General features: G+C 48.8%; 1 protein-coding gene across 4 annotated transcripts in view; it reads left to right on the top strand.

Moving 5' to 3' along the window:
- Positions 1-11,148, top strand: part of WWP2 (WW domain containing E3 ubiquitin protein ligase 2) — a 158,833-nt gene that overhangs the window by 129,065 nt on the left and 18,620 nt on the right. For all 4 annotated transcript variants that reach the window (XR_014805563.1, XM_021093861.2, XM_021093863.2 and 1 more), the window contains exon 10: positions 6,703-6,877. Coding sequence is in view for 3 of the 4 variants with exons in the window: in XM_021093861.2 (XP_020949520.1) it covers positions 6,703-6,877 (175 nt within the window). In the remaining variant the exon portion in view is untranslated. The remainder of the gene's footprint in view (positions 1-6,702; positions 6,878-11,148) is intronic.

The following is an 11,148-nucleotide window of genomic DNA, read 5'->3' as shown; positions in this document are numbered from 1 at the left end:
GGACCCCTGTGTTCTGTTTTGTTCTGTTGTCAGGCGTTTGCCAGGCAGATACCCCTTCACCTTCCTGTACCCGGAGTTTCCGTGGACGAGCTGCTTTTAGTTTTGGTTTTCCACGGGAATGCTTGTGTTTTTCCTTTTCTTCCTTACCCTTCTGGAAATCAAACTCATGATCCATCATCATTAGTTGTCAGTCTGTTTTCTCCTTTGACTTCAAGGCCAGAGAACTTACCAAAGTTAAACACTGGCCTCCTAGAAAAAAGTTAAACATTTCATCATGGCGGTGGCAGAGATTTTCTTACTGAAATTTTCCGAGAGGGCACAAAGTAGAGAGAATTCCCACACAATCAACACATAACTGCAATAATTATCACCTCTTGGCCATTCTCGTTTCATCTGTATCAGAGGCTGGCCACCTGTGGGCCGGTGAACAAAATCCAGCCCACTGCCTGTTTTTGTAAATAAAGTTTTATTGAAACACCGCTGCTCTCATTTGTTTTTGTCTGTGGCTGCTTTTATGGTCATTGGCACAGCTGAATAATTTTGACAGAGCCTGCAAAGACTGAAATATGTACTTTGTGGCCCTTTGTAGAAAAAGTTTGCCAACTCCTGCTCGTAATCCTCCCTTACCCGTGTCCTATATTATTTTGAAGCAAATCCCAGACGTCCTATCTTCTTATCCAACTTTCGGTCTGTAGTTCTAAAAAGTATTCTCTTATTAAAAGTAAAACCACTGTATTGTTAGCAGTATTTACCTGCCACAGTCAAATACCCAGTCAGTCAGATTCCTCCAGTTGTCTTACAAATTAACCACCGAGGTTTCCCAGGACAGTGTTGCCTACGTGTACTTGGTGTGTTTACAGCATGTCTATTTAAAAGCAGCAGTAACTCTGTATGTGTGCTGGTTGCTTGTCTCCTAACCTCTCTGGTCTCTAAGTTATGCAGGCCTTGACGTGGTGAACATTTGGGTGGTGTATAAATGAGATATTTAATGGTGTCTTCTGAGAAAGGCTGAGGATCTCCTCTTCTTTAAGTATCGAGGTGGAACACTAGATCCACCTTTCTTATCTTCTGGCTAGTTTTTGTGTTTAATTGGAAGATGGCTCAGCTCTGCAAACCCCCCCACCCCGCCCCCGGCCCCATAGCCTCTTCATTCTTCCTGAATTTCAGGCCCAGACCTTTGAGCTCCTGGCACTGAGTTCTGCTCTGTAATCAGGAACCCAGAGAAAACAGTATGCTCAAGCTTTCATCGCTAATTAATGGGAGAGGTTCTGCCATTACCATAGTGAGAGCATTCTCGAAACTATAGACGGAATCATTATCTCAGCAGACCCAGTCATCCAGGAGTGAGATTGGGCCAGAAGACTCACTTTATCATAGCCACCCCCTGCCGTCCCTTCGCTTGTATAAAGACCGGTCCATTTTTATCCAGGAGCAGAGGGACCGGACCTGGTGGTTAAGGATGAATGTAGTCGTTTGCTTTTTAGTCACGCCTGGGTGGCTCTCGGGCCTGGGGTGAGCAGGGAAAGTGGTCACCACAGAGCCTGGTCCTGGGGAGGCCGCATAGAGGCATCAGACTTGGGCTTTAGGAAAGGCTGGAGGTGGACCTCAGTAAGAAGAGGGAGGCGATCCAGGTCCGGGGAACTGTGTAAATCTAAACGGGGCTTTGAGGGAATGATGCTTGGAGCAGTTTTGCTGGAGTGGAGCGTTTGTGTGAAGCAAAGATACCCAGTGTATGTCCAGCACGGTGTTTGGGGCAGATGCCTATTGGAACCAAAGAGCATTGGTGGCGGGGGGGGGCTGCCCTGGCCTCCAGCCACTGCTCTGTTTTTATAGATTGCAATTCTGCATAAAATTTCACCTGAAATCAAGGGTGTGATTATGCTGCTTAGAAGTTTGACCAGTGCATGGAGTTGCCATCGTCGCTCAGCAGAAACAAATCTGACTAGCATCCATGAGGTTGCGGGTTTGATCCCTAGCCTCACTCAGTGGGTTAAGGATCAGGCGTTATCCTGAGCTGTGGTGTAGATTGCAGACATGGCTTGGATCTGATGTGGCTGTGGCTGTGGCATAGGCTGGCCACTATGGCTCTGACTGACTCCTAGCCTGGGAACCTCTATATGGCGGGGGCCGCCCTAAAAAGACAAAAAAAAAAAAAAAAAGTTAGACCAGTGTAGAGGATTTCTAGTTAAAACATGTGGATTAAACATGTGTTTATTTCCATTCCTTCCTGAAAAGCCACTGAAATGGCAATAAGGGTTATTTTTTAAAAGTATAATACAAAGGAATGGAAGAGGAGCAAAAGCATATGGAAGACTGTACTCCAAGTTTAGTTGCTGATAGATAAATGGCAGCGTTGAGAAAGCTGAAACCCAGGCTTACAGTGTGGGGTTTCTACCGGGAAGGCAGCCAGTTTGTACCAGGGAGCCCTGGAAAGGCTCAGCGATGAGAGACATATGGGGCATGTGTGTGTAAGTGTGTGTAATGAGACTAAAAAGCAGAAGTTTAAAATTTGTGCAGAAGAATGTATACATGTATGTGTGCCTGGGACACCTTGCTGTATAGTAGAAAATTGACAGAACACTGTAAACCAGCTCTAATGGAAAAAAATAAAAGCCATTAAAAAAATTAAATAAAATTTGTGCAGAAAGCAGCTAGATTCCTCGGTTGTCAACCATAACTCCCACTCCTCTGCCACAGGCATGTCGCATGACTGCTGCTGATATGAGAAGTTCCTAGGAGAGCAGAACCAGCCTGGAGAACACAGCAGTAGCCACAGTCAGGGATGAACTCAGGAAAAAGGGATTAAATGAGGCCGGTGGCCACAGGGTAAAGATTGGAATTTTTTTTGTTTTTTTTTAAACTGGGGAATGTGACTATTCTAAGGGAAGAAAACTTCAGATTGTACTCTTTAGGGAATCTTCTGGTAACAGTGATTCCGGAGATCAACTTTTAGATAGTTTATCGCTCAAGTATGAGGGTTGAACTAAAGGCATCTTCAGACATGCAGGGTTTTAAAAAATTATGAACTTTGGAGCCTCCTTTCTCAGAAACTAGTCAACGATTTATTCCACCAGACAGGAGGAAACAGAGAAGTCCTGAGATGCAGGGCACGGGGGACTCAATTCTGGGGGCGGAGGTGTTCCCTCGAGGACAGCGAGGGACAATGGTCGAGCAGGCCTGGAGGCCGGCTGTCCACACTGGGCAAAGGATGCCCAGAACGTTGGGACCAAGCGTTACGTGACACCTGCCCTGGCAGAATTGGGTGAATTAGCGATAGGTCCAAGCAGCATAAAACACGCCGTTCTTAACCGTAAAAGAAAAAGTTGTACAAGGAAGGAAATGTAGGTATAGTATATACTCCAAGGGCATCATCCACACTCTGAGTATTGACTTGATGATGGTTTTCTAGGAGTTCCTGTCGTGGCTCAATGGTTAATGAATCCGACTAGGAACCAGGAGGTTGTGGATTCGATCCCTGGCCTTGCTCAGTGGGTTAAGGATCTGCCGTTGCCGTGAGCTGTGGTGTCGGCTGGCAGCTACAGCTCCGATTGGACCCCTAGCCTGGAAACCTCCATATGCCAAGGGAGCATCCCCAAGAAATAGCAAAAAAAAAAAAAAAAAAAAAAAGATGGTTTTCTAAATTGGGAGGATGGGGGAGGGGAGGGCACTGTGTGGGTTGGGGCGGGGAAGTGCCATAACCAGACCCTCAGCTTTGATGGTGGAAAGTCCATTAAGTAACGTCTCACTTGGCAGAAAGCAAGAAATGATGGAATGCGCATTTGTGTAGCAGTGTGGCTACAAATAGTGGAAGAGGTCAAGAGTTGAAAGCAATTGTTGCCACGGTGGGTGGGCGGGGGGGGGTGCAGGAGACACCGGTTTTCACTGCCTCCCCTGTAGTACTTGTTCGTATCTCAGGCTATAGATACAGGATTCCTCTGATAACAGATAAAGAAAAATCACTAGTGGGGAGAATTTGTGAGAAAGGTGGGAAGATTCCAGGTTATCGTGAGCCTTGAGTGCTGGTTTCAAGGTTTTGGCTCGAGGGCAAGTGGGGCGTCAGTTGATGTTTCCAAGCAGGAGCATGGCTCAAAGGGTCCATCTGCTGGGGCTATCCTGATGGCAGTTGTCCGCTGGAATGGATGGGGAGATGAGTTCAGGGACCGTTGGACGTAGACATGGAAGGTCAAGGGCAGAGAGACAAAAGAAAAAGAAGCCCCTGGCCTGGGTGGCTTACTGAGGTCCGAAGGAGAGGACGAAGCCAGGAGTCATGATGTGGTTTCCTTCCTGGGAAGGGACAGAGGAGGAGAAGCCTGGGAAAGGCTCAGGTTCGGGGCAGGAGGGATGGCATTTTGTCGAATCCAATGTGACAGCAAGTCACGAAGGCAAGGCGGTCCAGCAGGTGGAATCCAGACGCCATCTGGGAACGGGCCACAGGGGCTGGGAACTGTTTGAAGAGAAGACATTTGTAGGGATGCTTGGAGTTTGAAAGGATCACTGAAGAGGTGGCGAAAAAGTCGGCCGGGAGGCTAACCCTGATTGTTGCAGAAAGTCCCCGACCATGGGGTGATAGTCAAGGGGGTAAGATCAGAATTCAGAGCAGAGGATAAGAGAAGGTAGTTGGGGCACCAAGACTCTTCAACCCTTTGGAATCATGCAGTATAATCCCTTTGGGATTCCCTCTGCATTGGATTAATGCTGTTTGCTTCGGGGTTTTTCTTATCCTGTTCAAACTCCTTCCCTCGGCCCCACATCCCCTTTCAAGCTTATAATGGAAAATACAGGCATACACCAAATTTGAGAGAATTTGGTGTACAATGAAGCCCTTGCAAGCATTGCCTGGTTCTAACAGTTAGCAACATTTTGTTTTATCTGACCTCCCACTTTTCAGAGGAGGGGACCAGTGAATTTTAAAGTAAATCCCAGTCATCATACTCTTTGATCCATAAATACATCACACACATCTCTAACAGATGAGGATTAAAAAAAAAAAACCCGAATACCCAACACAATTAGCAGTGTTTCTTTACTTCATGTCATTCTGTCTGTTGCATTTTCCCCAATTGTCTTAAAAATGTTTTCACATTTGACTTGTTTGAATCAGGTTCAAACTCAAAAATCAACATATGTATCTCCTAAGTCTCTCTCTCTCTTTTTTTTTTTGGTCGTCTTTTGTCTTTTACGGCCACACCCGGGGCACATGGAGGTTCCCAGGCGAGGGGTCTAATCAGAGCTACAGCTGCAGGCCTACGCTAGAGCCACAGCAACACAGGATCCGAGCCACGTCTGCGACCTACGCCACAGCTCACGGCAGCGCCGGATCCTTAACCCACTGAGCAAGGCCAGGGATCAAACCCGCAACCTCATGGTTCCCAGTAGGATTCATTAACCACTGCGCCACAACGGGAACTCCCTAAGTCTCTCTTAATCTGTATGTTTCTTCCACCCTTTCTTGTCTGTCCCCACCCCACCCTGCGGGCTCTTTATCTGTTGAAGATTGGGCATTTGTCTTGTAGAATTTCTCATTTTCTGAATGTGGGTGATGGTGACTCCTGGTGCTGTGTTACATGCTCCTTTATTCCTTATCTTTCCTGGTGAACTGGTTGTTGCATATGGAGGCTTAATTAGATTCAAATTCACTTTTTCAAATTGAAATATAATTTACATACAGTGAGATATATAGATCTCAGGTATACAGTTCACTGAGTTGGGACAAATGCATACACTACGGAACCCACACTCTATCAAAATGTAAAACTTTTCCATTGCCTGGTGTAAATCCTTTTCTTACTTTCTTTTGATCACGTCTTCCCTGTGTATGTGGAAATCAAATTATACCTACCAAGCTCAGCTGAGGATTTCTCCTGTCTGTTGTAGCCACGTCTTGGCCATGGATGTTTTAGGGCCAACTTTGGAAAGGTTGCTTCCTTATCGAAAATAATATAGAGAGGTCTGCTGTCATTTTCAGCAAGTCTTCTTCTCATAACCATGCACCATATTTTCACTGGCATCTTATCTCGGGATTATTTCAATTGCAGGGGGAGAAAGTGGGATCCAAATTAGCCTGGATAATGAAGAGAATTCACTGGCGTATGTAACTGCTAATTCTAGATGTAGATGCTGGTTTCAAGTGAAACACAATGTCATGGCTCAACAATATCCCAGGGGACTGGCTTTCTCCCCGTTTTTCTGCTCTGCTGACCAGTGGGTCAACTTCATGTTGTGTTTGGGTCCGAGATGGCAGCCAGTCCCAGGCCCTCGTGCTTTCTCAGTCGTACTGGGCGGGGAAGAGAGGCTGCACTCTTCCCGTGATTCCTAACAAACGTCATAGATTCACCCTGACTGGCTCAGCTTGCATCTCAGGCCCGCTCCTAGTCCGGTCAACCTTTCACCTCCAGGGTTGGGAGGACAGTCGGCTGCCCCAGAGCCACTTGGTGCTCTGAAGTGGAAATGGAGAGCTGTTGGTACAGATGGACTGGTTGTTTCAGGGGCAACCATGGATGTCTGCTAGAATCATCTAAGCCCAGAAGCCTCTGTGATGGGGGCCCATCTGGCTGGGCCTTCCTGGAGGCGCCAAGCACCTGTGCCAGCCCCCACACCAAACCCTTCCTCTCCGTCCTCCTTGCCAGCTGGCCTGAGATTCCCTAGTATTTGAGGGTAGCGGTGAGGTGGTCACTGTATTCACCCTGAGTTTAACATTTGCAGCTGGGAGAAACGCACAGACCCCCGAGGCAGGTTCTACTATGTGGATCACAACACTCGGACCACCACCTGGCAGCGCCCTACAGCCGAGTACGTGCGGAACTACGAGCAGTGGCAGTCCCAGCGGAGCCAGCTCCAGGGCGCCATGCAACACTTCAGCCAAAGATTCCTCTACCAGGTGAGAGGCCGGGGGCCGGCCGCGAGGGAGGGGGGCCTGCCGGCACCATAGGATGTGCAGCCTTGCACATTCTCTGTAACCCTTTTGGGTGAGCGGGGGAAAACGGTAGCTGGAAATGTCAGTTCTCTGACCCTGGAGATTTTACTCATCGCAGTGAAATTCCTCAAATTCCAGTGTTTCTAACTTAGTAACTCAATGCCAGCATCTGTGTTTATGGACTCAGTGTGTATGTCTGAAACCGAATCCCCCATCTTTCTCCCGGGATTGGCTTTTTCCTGGTCCCTCCATTAAATGCAAGTCCATTACACGGTCCCTCCATGTAAATCCAAGTCCATTTACAGTGTCTGGAGCCCTGAAGGTCGCTGTGACCTCTCCCATACCTTGTCCTGTCAAATAAGGCAGTCACCCAAATCCTTCCCTTCCCGCTGCTGCTACTGTTTTTCTTCTGATCTTTATCATCTGACAGGTTCTCAAGGATGGAGGGACCATGAGTTTATCTGGATCTGGGGTGGGCAACTATGGCCTTTGGGCCAAAATGGCCCCCTGTCTGGTTTTGCAGATAAAGGTTTTTTTGTTTGTTTGTTTTTAGGGCCACACCTGTGGCCTATGGAGGTTCCCAAGCTAGGGGTCTAGTCGGAGCTACAGCTGCCGGCCTACACCACAGCCACAGCAACACCAGATCCGAGCCATGTCTCCGACCTACACCACAGCTCACGGCAACGCTGGATCCTTAACCCACTGAGCAAGGCCAGGGATCGAACCTGCATCCTCATGAGTACTAGTCAGGTTAATTTCTGCTGTGCCACAGCAGGAACTCCTGAAGTCTTCTTGGAACACAGTCACACCTGGTAGTGTGGGTATAGGCTGAGGCTGCTTTCATGCCACAGTGGCAGAGTTGAGTAGCCACAACGGAGACCAGGTGGCCCTTGAAGCCTAAAATATTTTTTGTGGCCCTTTACCAAAAAAATGGATTGACCCACTAGTCTAGATGACCCTCCCTCTATCCAGTTCCTGGTTTTCCTCTGTCCCTCCTGACTGAATGGTTAGGGCAGCCTTGGACTTGTTTTCTTTGCTGGCCTCATTTTCTCTCTCTCAGTCTTCAGCAATCATCATCATTCTGTCACTTTTTTAAAAATCACTGTGGAGGATTTAAGGGAATGGGGTCTTGCTCTGTATTTATCTCTTTATCACTGACTCAAAACCTTCTACAGTTGGTACCTACAGAGTAACATTTAGACTTTCTAGTCCAGAATTCAGAGTGTTGTGGTCCCAGACTAACTGTCTAAGGGTCTCCCACACCGTGTCCCTTTAGGAACCTTCTTCCCTGGGTCTCCATCTCATTAGAGCCTCTCCTAGCAACCTGGTGCTTGGTGGGGAGCCCAGGTACCCAGTCTCTTGGCAGGGAGAGGTGAGGTTCCTAAAGTGGAACTCTGATTGCATTTTCTCAGAGTACTTTGAACACCCTGGGATCTGCAGTAGAACCTGCACGGGGTGTGGTAGATTGGAGGTTGGAACCTTTTTGAGCTGGACTATGGCATCACTGCATTTAACCCACTTTGTTTCCATTCAAAATGAACTTTAACCCCACAGAACTATTTCTGATTGCTCCAAAAACCTGTAGTTCCATTGGGTTGCACAGCACTCCTCATCAGCTTTGCCCTCATTTCCAGCTCTTTCACTGCTCACCCAAAGCAGGAGCTGCACCTTCAACCAGAGGCATGGTAGCATTGCCTTGGGCTGGCTTGTTCCTTCTTTGGAATGTGGGGGTTGACTGCTCATCATGTAGTGTTTCCTTGGTCCCAGTGAGAAAGTTCAGTGTTTGTCACATTAAGTTGCCTCCAGGGTCAACTGGAATGCCCCGGGGGTCTGTCTGGTGCAGCCCCGCATATGTTCTTCTGCCAGGCCTCCCACTCCACAGCCCCTTTCACGAGTGCGTGGCCTCTGGTTCTGGCATCTTCCCACATTGAGTGGGATCTGGCCCTTCTCTCCATTTCAGAAACTCTTCCTCTCGAGCTGGGCCCCAAAGACTTTCCCTGCCGTTTCTTTTTTTTTTTTTTTTTTTTTGTCTTTTGTCTTTTTGTCTTTTGTTGTTGTTGTTGCTGTTGTTGCTATTTCTTGGGCCGCTCTCGCGGCATATGGAGGTTCCCAGGCTAGGGGCTGAATCGGAGCTGTAGCCACCGGCCTACGCCAGAGCCACAGCAACGCGGGATCCGAGCCGCGTCTGCAACCTACACCACAGCTCACGGCAACGCCGGATCGTTAACCCACTGAGCAAGGGCAGGGACCGAACCCGCAACCTCATGGTTCCTAGTCGGATTCGTTAACCACTGCGCCACGACGGGAACTCCTCCCTGCCGTTTCTTGAGTGGTCGTGGCTGGAAAACTGGGATGGTCTGGGCCTCTCTGACCTTTGACTTAGAGACAAGGACACATTCTAGGAGTCTCACATGGTTTGGTGTCCCTGCTTCCCCAACTTGTCAAATTAAAAAGGAAAAAATCTCTTGAAGGAATCTTTTTTTCCTACCTCCAAGGCACCATGTGAGTTCTATCAGTTGACTGAGAAGTTGGGTGAGTGGAAGGGAAAATTCTGGATCCTCATCCCCTCTGTCTTTCGGGGGCTTCATTCCTCTTGCCTCTCTCATTTTAGTGACATCATTTCGGGCCTATGGAGATGGAGCTCTGATCTGGAGTATCCCCTAAAAGTAAAAATTCAGGGCTTAAAAAAAAAAGAAACCTCTGAGTCCTCTCTCATGGTTTGCTCAGCCTGGCTGGGGATCCAGGGGGGTTCTGGATGGAGGTAGTGGTTCCATTTTCTCCCTGAAACAAGATTCCTATTGAAAAACGAGGGGTTAGCTTTCAATGTCTCTCTGTTGGTTTCTCTCCCCTCTGCACTGGGTTTGCCCCTCTTGTTTGCGATGGTGCCATGTCCTGGTTACAAGTAAGAAGAGTCGCTTTCATAGAGTTATTTTGGGGTTTGGCCTTGGCCCAGGGTTGGCCTCCGAAGACTTAAGAGCTGATACTATACCAGAGGCGTCCCCTCCTCCTCCGGCTGCTGGGCTAAAACCAGATCTTGTTCTTCGCTGCTGCCCGGCAGAGAACACGAAACCCAGCCCCACGCGGGAAATCGAGGGCAGCCCAGATGTCAGGCTCCCGCAGTTCCTTCCTGCCGCCTGCCTCAACACGCGCCTCTCTCCGTCTCTCCGTTACTGCTCTCTTATTTCTGACACGGTTCCCTCCCTGATGCCCCAGTGCGTCTTTGCTGCTCGTGATCACCACTTGCGTCTGGCCCCTGCAGTTTCGCCTTGCCTTTCGCCTTTGGTCCACCGAGCATGGCCAGCCGGGGCCTGCGCGTCTTGTGTCGCGACGGGCCCCCGCTCACAGCCTGCTCCCACGTCTATGACAGCTCCCCTCTCCCGTCCTGCCTTGGTCCTCCCCTCATAACCAGAGGACTAGTCCGGGTTGGCGGCACCGAAACACATCATTCTGTGGCTCCCAGCTTGTGGACGCCCAAGTGCTTTATCCGGGAACAGCTTGTTTCTTCCTCTGCAAAGAGCCCGTTGGATCAAATTCTCAAGCACCTGTGTTTTGTTTCTGTGTCCACTGGGTGCCTCACTTTTTTTTTTTTTTTTTTGGTCCTTTTGTCTTTTTGCCTTTTCTAGGGCCTTCCCGCGGCATATGGAGGTTCCCAGGCTAGGGGTCGAATCGGAGCTACAAGCTGCTGGTCTACACCACAGCCACAGCAATGCAGGACCTGAGCCACACCTGCGACCTACACCACAGCTCACGGCAATGCCGGATCCTTAACCCACTGAGTGAGGCCAGGGGTCGAACCCGCAGCCTCATGGTTCCTAGTCGGATTTGTTAACCACTGAGCCATGATGGGAACTCTTTTTTTTTTTTTTTTTTTTTTAAAGGAGCCTTCCTTCCACCCTGTAACCTCTCTCCCCTTCCCAGAGTTTTTCTTGCCCTCAGCTGTGTTGGCTAGACATTCTTTATTTCTGAGTTTCTGTCTTAAAATATTACTGCCTTGTCCCTAAGGGAACTGAACTCATGTGAGCCTCTGGCTCGCAGCCGGCACCCCTGTCCTCCCAACCCAGGCTGGTTACCAGGAAAACTATCCAATAGCCTTCCTTTCCCTTCCTGGCAAAAAGGAAACTGCCTTGTCTCTTAAAGTCACCTGCACATCCCAGAATCTCTCTTCTGACTGGAATCTCCCCACACCCCTCTCTCTGTGCCTCTCCAGCGAGCTCCAGGTCACACATGGGACCCCT

The sequence above is a fragment of the Sus scrofa genome, chromosome 6, assembly GCF_054392235.1.
Source record: "Sus scrofa isolate SSC_HxYL_T2T_F1_AM1 chromosome 6, Sscrofa_HxYL_maternal_Yorkshire_Landrace_v2.0, whole genome shotgun sequence".
Classification (NCBI taxonomy): Eukaryota; Metazoa; Chordata; class Mammalia; order Artiodactyla; family Suidae; genus Sus; species Sus scrofa.
This window is presented reverse-complemented; position numbering and strand designations above follow the sequence as displayed.